This window comes from Lithobates pipiens, unplaced genomic scaffold (genome assembly GCF_037356315.1).
Source record: "Lithobates pipiens isolate NorthernLeopardFrog02 unplaced genomic scaffold, aLitPip1_a1.2 Scaffold_16, whole genome shotgun sequence".
Classification (NCBI taxonomy): domain Eukaryota; kingdom Metazoa; phylum Chordata; class Amphibia; order Anura; family Ranidae; genus Lithobates; species Lithobates pipiens.
This window is the reverse complement of record NW_027507748.1, coordinates 323,327,966-323,342,509: the sequence shown is the minus strand read 5'-3', so window position 1 is coordinate 323,342,509 and position 14,544 is coordinate 323,327,966. Positions and strand designations below refer to the sequence as shown.

Here is a 14,544-nt window from a genome sequence, read left to right as displayed (position 1 = left end):
CATAAGAAACCTGCACCCAAATTAACTTAATCTGCTGCCGCCAAGCAGTGGAGTCAGTATTTACCCACATTAGGCTACGGTCATCAGAACAATCTGTAAGATAACCCTCTTACCCATCAGCATCCAGCAGCTGACTTTGTGTGTCATCCTCCAGAGAGAATTGAAACTGTGAATCTCCACCAGCACCGAGGTAAGATGCTTTAGGCTCAGGTGAAGCATTATACAGATCCTGAGAGTCTTCCACAGGTAGAGATGGCTCAGATATCTTACCAGAACTCTAGAAGACAAGTAAAATTAAATTTTATGGCATACTGTATATCTATCTAGAGGTAAGCACAATAGAAAAATAAAATGTCTCAAAATGCATAAAAAAAATAAAAAAAAAGTATAAAAGTATAAAATCTGTTGAATTTTAAATCAAGCTCAATAGAATTGGTTACAAAATGTATTTTTATATTTTTTAATGCCCAAACATACTCGTTCACCAACAGTGCCTGCAGCTCAGTAACTGTCTGCTCATAAGGAAGTTATGGGTAAAGAGCTGTCAGCAGTGTCTGCAGGAGCCTGACATTGCATCCATGATCCACTTTACAGTGTAAAAAAAAGCATCAATTTCTTTACCTGCAAAGTCATGTGCATTTATTATGATTTTAACAAAAGGTAAACGTTTTCTTGAATGCAATGTAAGGCTGAGGGAGGACATTTCATGTAGACTAGCTAATACTCATACTCAAATTACAGTTTGCGTTACATAGTTAAAAAAGATTAAGCTATATCCATGTTTGAATTTTTATCCTTTGTCTTCTGTATTTGACATGTACGTGTTTATAGTGAAAATCTAAATAAACATTTTTTTCAAAAAAAAAAAAAAAAAAAAGATTGAATAAAGACACCAGTCCATGCAGTTCAACCTGAGTGAGTGTCTACAATTGCCCCTATACCTGTACATTGCACACTTACATCAGTCCCTTCCCTCAAGGAGCCCATAATCCAAGGTCCCCATTCATATACTAGGCCAATTTTGGATAGAAGCCAATTAACCTACCTGCATGTCTTTGGAGTGTGCGAGGAAACCGGAGTACCCGGAGAAAACCCACGAAGGCACAGGGAGGACATGCAAACTCCAGGCAGGTAGTGTCGTGGTTGGGATTCCACCTTTCTTACTGCTAGGTGAGAGTGCCGACTACTACACCACTGTGCTGCCCACATACGTTAGATACATTTCAGGCATCTGTTCTCATTTTCAAATTCCCAATATCAGCAACAGCCACCTTGATCATTTCAGACAGATTTCCCTTTCTAATCATGGATTCTGTATCCAAGGTCATATAGAAGTTTTGTAAAAATCCACAAGTGAACATTTATTCCAGAAAGTTCAGAAGCAGTTTATGTAGCTTCCTGCACAGGCTTGGCAAAATAAGAAAAGGGACCAGTAATCTACTTTATTTAGTATACCATTCTAGGCAAAATAAAAATTTACTGTCCTGTCCGTTAGAAGTCCACAGTTTGGAGCATGTTATATCTGTATATACGATCTAACATGCTCCAGCACATATCCCTACCCCGTGACAGCAGTTTGCACATTTCAATATCAACGCAACTGTGTGGGGCTCCACCCACACAGCCATGTCATTTAGAACTAGTTCCATCTGCCACTGTGCCAGGTGGCTTGTAAATCTCAATGAACTGTTAGGGCACCGTTGAGCGGCCTCGTATTTCATTGATATGCTCCAGCGCTCTAACAAAAGGCCTGTACGGAGGTACAAGCAAGAAAACTGGAGAAAGTGTCTTCAGGAGTCTAAAATTGCACCCACAATCCACTGATTGCAGGTGCAATGCTTTGCAGGCTCTTTGGGGGGGGGAAAAAAATACTAATTTTCTGCAAAAAATATGTGCATTTATTTATTCCCTGTAAGTGAACCTTTCATCAATTTTTTTTTTTATAAAACTGCAACATGAAAAAGATTACAATTATAAGCATTTTACCTTTGATGCAGAGCTGAGAAAATTTGCTTTGAAGTTGACTGGAGAAGGAGAACGGAAGTCCCTGATACTAGGCTGCAGGGATCCTCTTCCAGTCTTGCTAAATGGCTGATAAGAAGGAAGCATAGAACCAATCAGCTCAAAGCTGCTATTGTGACTGTTGTCCTTCGTCAAAGGCAGAAGGAAATCCTCTTCATCTCCTGTAAGGAATTATTAAATAAAAACTTGAAGTAACAAGAAAAAAAAAGAAAAAAAAGGGGGGGGGGGGGGGGGGAGGATAAAAGATGCATCTTGTGCGTTTGTCATTACAAATCTTCAGTTACTCAAATATCTATAATGTCCAAGATATTTACCTAGCTTGCAATTTTCCTTGCATCCACTGTGATCAATCTTATCAGGAATGGAGTCACTGTGATAAATAGAAAATAATTCTGCATTAAAATTAATGTTTAAATATTCAAAGAGGGCTTGATTTACACTAACAAGAATAGCCCAATACGATGAAACCGATTAAAATGCAAATTTAGTACATAGCCTTTTATAAAGAAATCGGTCGTTAAAGAGTACTGCATAAATAGGCATCTTCAAAATATAGATCATCATTTGCATCAGTGGATAATCACTGACTAAATCCTGCCGCCTTAACCTCTGCAACATCTCCAGAATTTGACCCTTCCTGACTAATGACACCACAAAGCAACGTATTCACTCCTTAAATATTTCTTGGCTACTGCAATGCTCTCCTTAATGGTATACCCTTAAGCAGACTATCCCCCCTTCAGTCTATTATGAATTCTGCTGCTAGACTAACACCTCACTAACCGATCCATGACTGCAGCTCCTTTCTGCCAATCCCTTCACTGGCTCCCCCTACCCCACTGTGTAAAATTCTAAATGCTAAACATAACATACAAGGCCATTCACATCGCCCCATCTACATCACCAACAGATATTGGTCAAATCATCCCCTCCGCTCCTCCCAGGACCTCCTGCTCTCTAGATCCCTTGTTACCTTCTCCCATGGTCGCCTTCAAGACTTCTCCAGAGCCTCTCCCATCCTCTCCATTCTCTGCAGCCATCACCTTTTGTACCACCCCCTCCCTTTGGAATGCAAGCTCTATGAGCAGGGCCCTCCCGTACCTTTTGTATTGAACTGTAGTGCAATTGTGTTGCCCCACCCCCCCCCCCCCCCCCTATACATTGTAAAGTGCTGCGTAAAACTGTTGGCACTATATAAATCGTGTATTATAATAATATTATTAATAATTATTAATAATCAGTGCAGTTTCTAACAGTGCACTACAGAAAGATCATTCCCAGGAGATAGAAAAAAGATGTAGAAATTCCATAAAAATGTTGATGTACTCCAAACAAAAAAAATTAGAGTAGGGAATACCTGGGAGTTGGTGAGGGGATGCACTGGATACCTTCAATACCATTGTGTTTTTTGCTGGGTGTCAAGTGCATCCCTATACGTTTGAGGAGTGGGCTCTCTCCAGGCATACCAGCCCTTCATCTATCCAACTGCTACAGTGCCTTGCGAATGTATTCGGCCCCCTTGAACTTTTCAACCTTTTGCCACATTTCAGGCTTCAAACATACAGATATAAGATTTTTATTTTTTGTGAAGAATCACCAACAAGTGGGACACAATTGTGAAGTGGAATGAAATATATTGGATAATTTAAACTTTTTTAGCAAATAAAAAACTGAAAAGTGGTGCGTGCAAAATTATTCGGCCCCTTTACTTTCAGTGCAGCAAACTCACTCCAGAAGTTCAGCGAGGATCTCTGAATGATCCAATGTTGTCCTAAATGACTGATGGTGATAAATAGAATCCACCTGTGTGTAATCAAGTCTCTGTATAAATGCACCTGCTCTGTGATAGTCTCAGGGTTCTGTTGAAAGCGCAGAGAGCATCATGAAGACCAAGGAACACACCAGGCAGGTCAGTAATACTGCGATCATTTTGAAATGGAAGGAGTATCAGACCACTGCAAATCTACCAAGACCTGGCCGTCCCTCTAAACTTTCAGCTCAGACAAGGAGAAGACTGATCAGAGATGCAGCCAAGAGGCCCATGATCACTCTGGATGAACTGCAGAGAACTACAGCTGAGGTGGGAGAGTCTGTCCATAGGACAACAATCAGTCGTACACTGCACAAATCTGGCCTTTATGGAAGAGTGGCAAGAAGAAAGCCATTTCTCAAAGATATCCATAAAAAAGTCTCGTCTAAAGTTTGCCACAAGCCACCTGGGAGACACACCAAACATGTGGAAGAAGGTGCTCTGGTCAGATGAAACCAAAATCAAACTTTTTGCCCAAAATGCAAAATGATATGTTTGGCGTAAAAGCAACACAGCTCATCACCCTCAACACACCATCCCCACTGTCAAACATGGTGGTGGCAGCATCATGGTTTGGGCCTGCTTTTCTTCAGCAGGGACAGGGAAGATGGTTAAAATTGAGGGGAAGATGGATGCAGCCAAATACAGGACCATTCTGGATGAAAACCTGTTGGAGTCTGCAAAAGACCTGAAACTGGGACGGAGATTTATCTTCCAACAAGACAATGATCCCAAACATACAGCAAAATCTACAAAGGAATGGTTCACAAATAAACATATCCAGGTGTTAGAATGGCCAAGTCAAAGTCCAGACCTGAATCCAATCGAGAATCTGTGGAAAGAGCTGAAAACTGCTGTTCACAAACGCTCTCCATCCAACCTCACTGAGCTCGAGCTGTTTTGCAAGGAAGAATGGGCAAGAATTTCAGTCTCTCGATGTGCAAAACTGATAGAGACATACCCCAAGCGACTTGCAGCTGTAATCACAGAAAAAGGTGGCTCTACAAAGAATTAACGCAAGGGGGCCGAATCATATTGCACGCCCCACTTCAAAAATCCAATAGATTTCGTTCCACTTCACAATTGTGTCCCACTTGTTGGTGATTCTTCACAAAAAATAAAAATTTTATATCTTTATGTTTGAAGCCTAAAATGTGGCAAAAGGTTGAAAAGTTCAAGGGGGCCGAATACTTTCGCAAGGCACTGTATTAGAGGTCGACCGATATATCGGCCGATATTTGCCGTTTTTTAAATAATCGGCATTGGCCGATTGTGCTGATAAAAAGCCGATTTAGAACTACAGCAGACTTTGAAATGACTTCTGTATAGAAGTCAGTGTGAGTTGCCTGAGTCGTCATAGCAACACTTTCCTCCTCTCTGGGCAGACTGCCAAGAAAAGAACTAAATGATACAATGTTTACACTGAATGAATGAAGTCATCTCTGTGTGTAGAAGTTCCCAGTTTAACCATTTAAAGACTAAATCTTTTCTGACACTTGTTGCTTACAAGTAAAAATCCTGTATTTTCTGCCAGAAAACAACTTAGACCCCCCCAAAAATGATATATATTTTTTTTAGCAGAGATCCTAGGGAATAAAATAGCGGTTGTTGCAATATTTTATGTCACACGGTATTTGCACAGAGGTCTTTCAAATGCATTTTTTTGGGGAAAAAAATACACTATTTAAAAATAAAATAAAAACAGTAAAGTTAGCCCATTTTTTTTTTCGTCCAAAAGTTTTGACTACCTGTTTTTATTTAATACATAGGTTTTTTTTTTTTTTTATCTAAATCATACATACAAGTAAACTGATTGGAGGTTTTTTTTGTTTAATAAATGTTTAAATGTAAGACATTTTCTGTATCACTTATGAAGGCCGCTTTCACACTGGAGCGTTGATGGTAAAAAACGCAAGTTTTAGCGGCTCTTTACCATCATTTTAGCGGTGCTATTTGGCTGCTAGTGGGGCACATATAACCCAGCTAGCGGCCAAGGAAGAGGTTAAATGCACCCATGAAGCACTGCTGCCAAATCGCATTGCAGGCGCTTCGGCAGTGGTGCCCATTCATATCAATGGGCAGGAGTGGTGGAGGAGCGGTATACACCACTCCAAACGTGCTGCTTGGAGGACTTTTTTTTAAGATCCTGCCAGCGCATCGCCTCAGTGTGAAAGCACTCTGTCTTTCACACTGACTGCAGGGGAGCCATTTTGCAGGCACTTTACAGGCGCTATTTTTAGCCCAAAAGCGCCTGAAAAACGCCCCAATGGGAAAGGTGTGTTAGATCAAGGGGGATTAAAAAAAAAAAAAAATAATAATAATAATAAATAAAAAAGGAAAAAAAATAAATAAATAAAATAAAATCGGCCTAACATATCGGCCCAAAAAAAAAAAAAATCGGCATCATATATCGGCTATCGGCCGCCATGATTTCTAAATATCGGCATCGGCCAGAGAAAAACCCATATCGGTCGACCTCTACACTGTATATGTGTGCCCCAATTTGTCAGACTCAAAGTTATAGAGTTAAGACTGCAGATAATACTGGGGTGCTGTGATTTGGCCACTGCAGCTTACATATATTTTCAAATGTGCGGAAATAAAACTTTTTTTTTTTTTTTTTTTACGTGAACTGCTAGATAGGGTAAATTTGGTTTGTTGCAAGCTACCAAGTGGGCTGAAAATTGTTTGCTTTTTGACATGTCACCCTTTCATGTGCTCCTTGCTGCAAAAGCCAGTTATAGGTTGGGGTGGTTTCCATTTATTTGCACTGTTGGTGAAATGGTGAGGGGACACACTGGATACCTTCGCCGCCATTGTGCTTTTGCTGGGTGTGCAGTGAATCCCTATACCTTTGACGAGTGGGCTCTCTTCCAGGCATACCTATCCTTACTCCATCCATTATACTGTACAGTATATGTTCTCCAAATTTGGAGACTCAAAATTATAGCGTTATGACTGCAGTACACTGGGGTGCCATGATATGGCCACTGCAGCTTACACATGTTTGCATATGTGAGGAAAAAAATAAAAAAACCTTCCTTTTTAAACATGAACTGTTAAGGTCAATTGGATTTTTTGCAGGCAGGCAATTGAGCTGGGAATTTTTGTTTGTTTTTTTGAAAATACCTGGGAGGCACTGAAGGATCTCACTGAAGTTGGAACAGCACAAAAAGTGACACTCGCCATAACTAAACCCTAATGGAACAACTTTGTAGTCTTAACAAAACACACGCCAGGTCTAGGTCAGAAGGGACTTCTAGGTAATAGATGCATGGTAAAAGACAGATGTATTGCATGTTTTGACTTATTTATATGCAGATATTACTTTTGGGAGAGATCAAGATTCAAGAGAAATCTTCCATGCAAAAAATTAGACTTCAAGACTTGCTACATGCTGGACAGTGACATGAGAAGGGATAATAAACAAGGCTTTTCTGCCAATCATTTGTGGAGTAAAGGCAGACCACAAATGCCAAGAAGAGAGTCCAGAGGCACAAATGACAGACGTCACATACTTATTATACTCTCTGTAGTACTACTTGTATGCAATCTATAAAAACTAAAACCAATTCAAGAAAGCACTTTCTCAAATTTAATCAGAAACAAAGCAAAGTTGACTACATGAATAATGTTCTAGAGAGCAAAACCATTTTTTTTTTTTACAAATTACACTTTTGTTTACTTGGTTGGGAAGCCAACAGTGAACTGTTCCAGTGTTAAAATTTTCTTTAAAGAGAAAGGTATATTGGGACGCAATATCCAGTCGTAGGCAGCCAATATCATGAATCTTCTGCTAAAAAGCCAGCTTGACAAATTAAACACAAATATTGTATGGCAAGTCTCCATCCAAAAATGGTCAATTATTATTCTACCCAATTACAAAAACATACAGTGGCACTCAACAGAATGTCAAATAATGCAAACTACTACAAAACACAAAAAACAGCTTGTGCATCTTAAGGCATTTCTTACTCAATCTTTGTTGAATTGTCTTTGAACAACATCAAGGTGGACTCTGTAGCCACAGGGATACTTCTGTCTCGTATGCTACTGTTCTGTAATCCATCTTTAGCCTCATCTTCCTCAATTCCACCATCACCGAGGAGATCCTCCAGTGTCTATAAAGAAAAAAATAAATAACATATATAAATGCTAAATCTATATATAGCTAAATGCAAAGATGAAGGAAGATGTACGCGTGCGTGCGTGTATATATATATATATATATATATATATATATATATATATATATATATATATATATATACACACACACACACACACATACATACATATACACACACACACACACACACACACACTATATACGCCACTGCCTTTGGTGCACTGAAGAATCAGCGTGCAGGTTTTCCTTTTTTCTCTGAGGTTTACAACCTCTTTCAACACTTTAATACAGGGCACTACCTCCCCCTCACCCCCCAAAATTTTCAGCTTTCAGCGCTGTCACACTTTAAAGGAAAATTGCGTGGTCATACAACACTGTACCCAAACTACATCTTTCTTTTGGTGGTATTTGATCACCACTGGGGTTTTTTTTTAGCAAAAATTGTTTTTTTTTTTTTCTTTCGATGAAATAGTTTTCTCCTTCACTAACAAGGCTGCACTAATTGGCACTGATGAGTAGGCACCAATATTTAGAATTAATGGGCACCGATAGGTTCGACTGATATGCGCCACTGATGGGCATTTGTGAAGGGCACTGTTTAACTGTTTGGGGAGGCACTGGCTGGTAGCTGATGGGCATTGATTGGCATTGTGATTGGCACCTCTGATGGGGGCTGCACTAATAATCATTGTGCCGATTATCATGGCACATTACCAGAACCCCCCCCCCGACAGGATAGCCGTCAATTGGCTTTCCCTGTCAGCGCGAACTTAGGAAAGCCGATTACCGGCAGTTCCTGGTTCACACTGATCAGTCACAGCTGATCACATAGTAAGAGTCTCCGTCAGAGGCTCTTTACCACGATCGAAGATGCGGTGGGTCAGAGTGACACACCAATTGCTGCTCTGCGATCGCGGCTTATCCTGCTAGACATCATATGATGCCCAATCAGGTTAACTGAACCACTACCCGGCCGTCATTTTGCTATAGGCCAGGTGGGAACTGGTTGAGCTTCTCCGAGAACTACAGGTCCCCAATCACCTCTACATATCAAAGATGTGGCCATCCATCCCTCAATGTACCCTTTAAAAATGAACCTCGAAATGCTCACCACTGAGTGCATCTGGGTTCAGGACTGTCAGTGCCCTTTGGCTCTGATCAGCACAGGAGAAGACCAAGTACCCAATATGTAGATATCAGGTCCTAAAGAGAACCAGACACTCAACAATGTTATCACATAAGGAGCTTGAAACCCCATTAGGATACAAATGGGGAAAAAAAATACATAACATATTATATGCAATTACATTTCTGGAGCGATGTTAAAAAAAAAAAAAAAAAAAAAGAAGAAGAAGAGGTCAATTTTTCTTAGATACATACACGCACAATACAGCAATAGGGAGGCGGATAAAACAAAGAACATGGGTGAACTGTACACAACAAAAATTAAGATAAAATTCTTAAAATTGGAGTCCCACCCAAAAGTGGAATTTCCGCTTATCTGATTCCTCCCCCCCTCCGGTGCCACATTTGGCACCTTTAGGGGGGGGGCCTGGTTTTTACAAGTACCCTGTCCCCACTTCCGGCAGACTGGGTTGCTGTGAATTACATTAGCAGCTCAGCTGCCCTTACCTCTTCTGCCGGGCCAGTGAGAGTGCAGCAAGCATGCACAGTAGGGACCCAGCGGAAAGGCTACATTGCCGGGTTCCCTTATCCGCAATGGCGGTGGCAGCAGCCAATATAAACACTGGCTGCAGTGCCTACATCGCTGAACTACAGGACAGGTAAGTGCCCTAATGTTAAAAGTCAGCAGCTACAGTATGTGTAGCTGCTGACTTAGAATGTTTAAAGGTGTTGATGGAACTCTGCTTTCATTTCAATATTACCTCAACATTGCCCTCCTTTTCATGTTCCATTTCTTCATTTCCATCCTCCTCGTATTCCTCTTCTTCTGACTCATCTGTCATTTCTTCTTCCTCTTCCTCCTCTCCATCCAAATCTTCATTGTCAAGCTTAAACAGGGCCTGGCGCTTTTGACGTTCTTCATCCCGACGCAGCTTCATGGCCTCCTGTAATTTTGCTTTTAGGACTTGCAGCTTTTCACCTTAACATTGACAGTAAACACCACATAAATTGACAGCTCCAATTTTGGACACCACAAATATTATCATTCCTTTAAATTACCTGGCTTAACAATTTTTTCCTCCAAGTTTTCCGCTTCTATAGTGACTGGAACAACATCGGTTTTCAGTTCTTCTTTACCATCCGCTGTTTTCTCTTTGCGAACGATATGAAGGTTAACCTTTTTTTCAGCTGCTGCTTTTACCTTGTGCATGCTATGCTTGAGGAATCTCTCCTTCAGCGCTTCAAGTTCTGGCAGAAATCATAAAAAAACATTCAAGTAATTTTAAACTCCTGTAACCCTACCTAAGCCACAACTCACTTCTGTTTATGCCTTTCTGGGATGCAATTTTCTTAGCTTATTAAATAGAAAATAGTGATCACATAAGAAAGTGATTACATAAGAAGAAATATGCATAAGCAGAAAAAGAGGATTGTGGTGGGCTTGCCCAAGGTTGGTGGGGTTCTGGTCTAGGGATTTTGGCTTACTGCAGACACTCTTTCATCTAACGATCCGAAGGGACACTAGGCTAGCTCTCCTACATTGCCCGGTTCCTGGCCTGCGCGGCCCTCAACAGAAGCTGGTTACCTGTTTATAGCGGCCAAGCGGGCCATTGCCCAAGCCTGGAAGTCACAACGGGTAGATTTTCAAGGGGTTAAGACACGCATGACTGCTATGTTACTTCAGGAACGTATGTCCAGTATTGTCCATGATTCTCATGCTAAATTTCTAAAGATCTGGGAGCCGTGGATCTCTTACGAGTTCCCCACGCTCCAAGCGGCATGCCTGGGCTTGGTCTAAATTCCCCTGGCGGGGCGTCCGAGCTGGCGTTTCACCCCTTCCTTTCCTCCCCCTTTTTTCTCTTTACCCTTCTTTCTTCTGTTCCTCTATCTCTCTTCACTCTTAGTAATCTCTCCCATTGCTAATAAAAACTGCTGCCACCCATGGACGGGGGTAGTAGGAACAGGGCTTACCCGCAGGAAATAACAAAGGAACAAGTTGTTTGGTACTGAACCAGTCTAGATTTCATCTCTTGCTCATCTCCCTTCCTTATCTTGAGTTTACTAGAAATATACTGTGATGGTTAGCCCTTTGGGTTTATATTCATGATTAGTGGCCCCTGCGAGGGCTCACAAGGAGTAGATTGTAATCTCTTGTTTATTACTGTTTATTCAAAAAATTCTCAATAAACATATTGAAACAGAAAGAGGATTGTGATTTTCTTTAGCAAGCAAGGCCTATTGCATATAATTAAAAAATTCCACCTTCATCCAGCAGGTAACAAGTATGAATCTGGTACACCAAGGGTTTACCATTGCTCAAATACTGGCGTGATGAGAATTTAAATCATATCAGGATTCCAGATTGCACACTACCCCCAATCCCCTCATTCCACAAACCAGTGACCTGTAAAGGCCCATACACACGATCAGACTTTTTGACAACAAACATGCAAATTAGCTGTTTTGGAGCAACATCCGACCGTGTGTACGCGCCATCGGACAAACTTTTCTGGTTTTCATCTGACTTTTGTTGGCTGTGCGAACGGACAAACTTTCTGGCAACAAAAGTCAGATGGAGCAAAGTCTGATCGTGTGTACAGAAAACCGTAGGACTTTTGTACAAAGTACAAACAGGCATGCTCAGAACCAATGCAAAAGATCAGACAACAATACAGAAGTTGACCAAAGGTGGCGGTAAAGAGCAGAAAAACCACATAATTTGGTGAAAGTTGGCTGAAAAAGTCCTGCTGTGTGTATGCAATACAAGTTCAGGGCCGACGCCCTTTGTACAAAAATCCAAGGGAAAGTTCGTACAAAGTCCTATCGTGTGTATGAGGCTTAAGACTATTGGAAGGGATGGAGATAGTTCTGTCCAAATTTTCAGTCTTTAACAGTAAACAAGTGCAGAGCTACTGCCACACTGTTAAAAGTAAAACAAAAACAAAAAAAGGCTCCTCCTAAAACAAGTAGCAAATCCAGTTACAATAACCTTCCATCCACCCAAAGTCAAATCATTCGAATCTCATAAGCTCCCCTCCCATACACTGTAGATCATAGTGTGAGGGTTTTAACTACAGAGCCAGTGCTGTCAATGCAGATAGCAGAGGAAGACTAGGTGTGGTGAGTTGCAGACTGACAGGCTACAGGCTTGTGAATCTGCAGTAACAATGCCAATAACCATATCTCTCTGCAACATCTTCTCATCCCATTGCAGTCCATGACGGCACAGCCTACATGAGAGAGACAGTGCAGCATTGTTGCCACACCATCACAAGAAGCTGCATTAAGTGGACTTTATTGGCAAAAATCAAGTTATTTATGGGACTTTCAGGGGGAGAAAACCAAGTGCAGATGTAGTTATAATTAAAGGCTAAACCCACCTTTTTCAAAATACATGCAGATCTTTTTACATGAAAAATAATAAAAAAAAATTGCCTTTTTTTGTTTTTTTTCGCCTTTGTAGCCTATAAGGCAATTGTATCAGTGATCAGCAGGGTCTGGATCCTGCAGACCATCAGTACACTGTCTGCCCTATCTCAGATATGGGAAGTCACTGAATGGCAGGATGAATCAATGGACTATGATGGCGCTCACCAGCACCCTCAATTCATTGAGCACTACAAGCTGTTGGCGGCAATGGCCAACGGTACTTGTAGTTCATTCACAGAACTTTGTGACTAAAATGGAAAGGTCGTGTGAACAGAGCCCTGCGCTGTGACGCCCTTTTTAAATTCGGATAAAACGCGCTGTGAAAAGATCTCCCGCCTGCCGTCACAGGGAGTGGGGACTCATCTCAACTCAGCATGTAACATGTTTCAAAAGGTGAACTTATCCTTTAAGCCCTGCAGCACATATTTTTATTGGAGTACATAGTTTGACTTTAATAACTAACCCAGTAAAGAAAGCTAAAATAACACAGTAAAGAAAGCTATATGAAATTACATAATAACACTACCAAGCACTAAATGAAGCAGATGGTGGCTGTTAACTCATCTTAAAGCCTACATCGAGTATTATTTGAAAATAAAGCAAGAAAATGATTTCACGCGTTGACAAATACCTTTATTTGGCTTAGGCTCTTCTAAATTCACAAATGTTCCATCATCTGGCCTGAGGAGAGGTTTAACAGATAGATCAATACCAAGAGCACGTAGTCTTTCTGCTTTTGATAATTTGTGTTTAACCTGAGCTGGTGGCTCATTTGTGCAAACGTTTTCTGTAACTTTACTTTGTGTAAAATTCTTAACTTCTAGTGTAAGAACATTCTGTAGATCATCATTTGTTACTTTTTCAACAGGCTCCTTGTTTTCTGCATTGGAAATTGACTGGCTTGAATCACCCATACACACATGCTCTGGTGTTTTATCAAAATTAGAGATATCATTTGCTTTGTTTTCTGTAACATGCAATTCTGTATTTATGTCAGGCTCAGCTACTAGGTTGTCTAAAGCAGATTCTTCTGACACTTGAGGGTCCTTGAGGGGAACTTCTGGTTGTGGTGTAATTTGCGCTATTGGAAAACTATTTTCAACAGGCTCAGAAGGATTTGAATCAACCTTGTCATCTGTGTTACAAGGCTGATACTTTGAGGACCTATTTAACATAAAAAAAAAAAAAAAAAAAAAAAAAAAGTTAACCCAAGTTTTAAAAAAAAATTAAATCTATAAATCTCAAAAAGAAAAATGTAAACATATGATCAGCCCACTTCTCTGTCTGCAGTATTAGGACTTACTTAATAAGTTGCATGGCATTCCCTTGGCAAAGTGGTCTTGAACGACGCTTGAAAAAGTCATGGATAGTTTTAGGTTCCGGTAAATGGTATGGCAGAGACACAGCTGACTCTGAAAGAATTTAAAGTTAATACATAAAGCTTACATTCACTAGCCGAGTGTGTTATAACATTTTATTCCATGGCTCACCTCTCAAGAGTCTCTGTGTTTCACTGTGTATTTGCTTTATGGCTTCTTTGCTCGCACGTGCAGCTTTTCTCTCCTACAATATCAAACACACTACTTTCAAATACTTAAGAAAAAGATACCCAAACCGTTCTGAACTACAAATAAATCTTGCTGATCTCCATACACTGCTGACTTTAGTCACCAAACCATAACAAGTATTGAATCACTCCAAAACAATATAAATAAATCACTGCATATGTAATCACAGGTGTATGCTCAGCTAGGGTCAAATGGCAGGTATAGAAAACGAATGTAGGCCAGCCATAAACTGTTCAAATCTCGGCAAGTTCAGTGGTGTGATAGGGACTAAAAAACAGTGTACATATTTGACAGCACACAACAGATTTTCAAATGTTATCAAAAGGTTTTATTAACCACTTCAGGACCGCCGTATTGCCATTGTACGTCAGCACAATGGCACAGGCAGGCAGAATCACGTACATCTACGTGATTGCCTTCCAGCGGGTGGGGGGTCCCATCGGACCCCCTCCCGCTGGATA

At 40.7% G+C, this 14,544-nt stretch overlaps 1 protein-coding gene across 1 annotated transcript in view; it reads right to left on the bottom strand.

Annotated features, from left to right (window-relative positions):
• Window positions 1-14,544, bottom strand: part of CLSPN (claspin) — an 89,741-nt gene that overhangs the window by 53,465 nt on the left and 21,732 nt on the right. The window contains exons 6-14 of the mRNA XM_077481723.1: window positions 14,006-14,078; window positions 13,819-13,927; window positions 13,147-13,679; window positions 10,146-10,334; window positions 9,848-10,065; window positions 7,808-7,953; window positions 2,337-2,392; window positions 1,987-2,183; window positions 114-277 (exon numbers count right to left, since the gene is read on the bottom strand). Coding sequence (XP_077337849.1) covers window positions 114-277; window positions 1,987-2,183; window positions 2,337-2,392; window positions 7,808-7,953; window positions 9,848-10,065; window positions 10,146-10,334; window positions 13,147-13,679; window positions 13,819-13,927; window positions 14,006-14,078 — 1,685 coding nt within the window. The remainder of the gene's footprint in view (window positions 1-113; window positions 278-1,986; window positions 2,184-2,336; window positions 2,393-7,807; window positions 7,954-9,847; window positions 10,066-10,145; window positions 10,335-13,146; window positions 13,680-13,818; window positions 13,928-14,005; window positions 14,079-14,544) is intronic.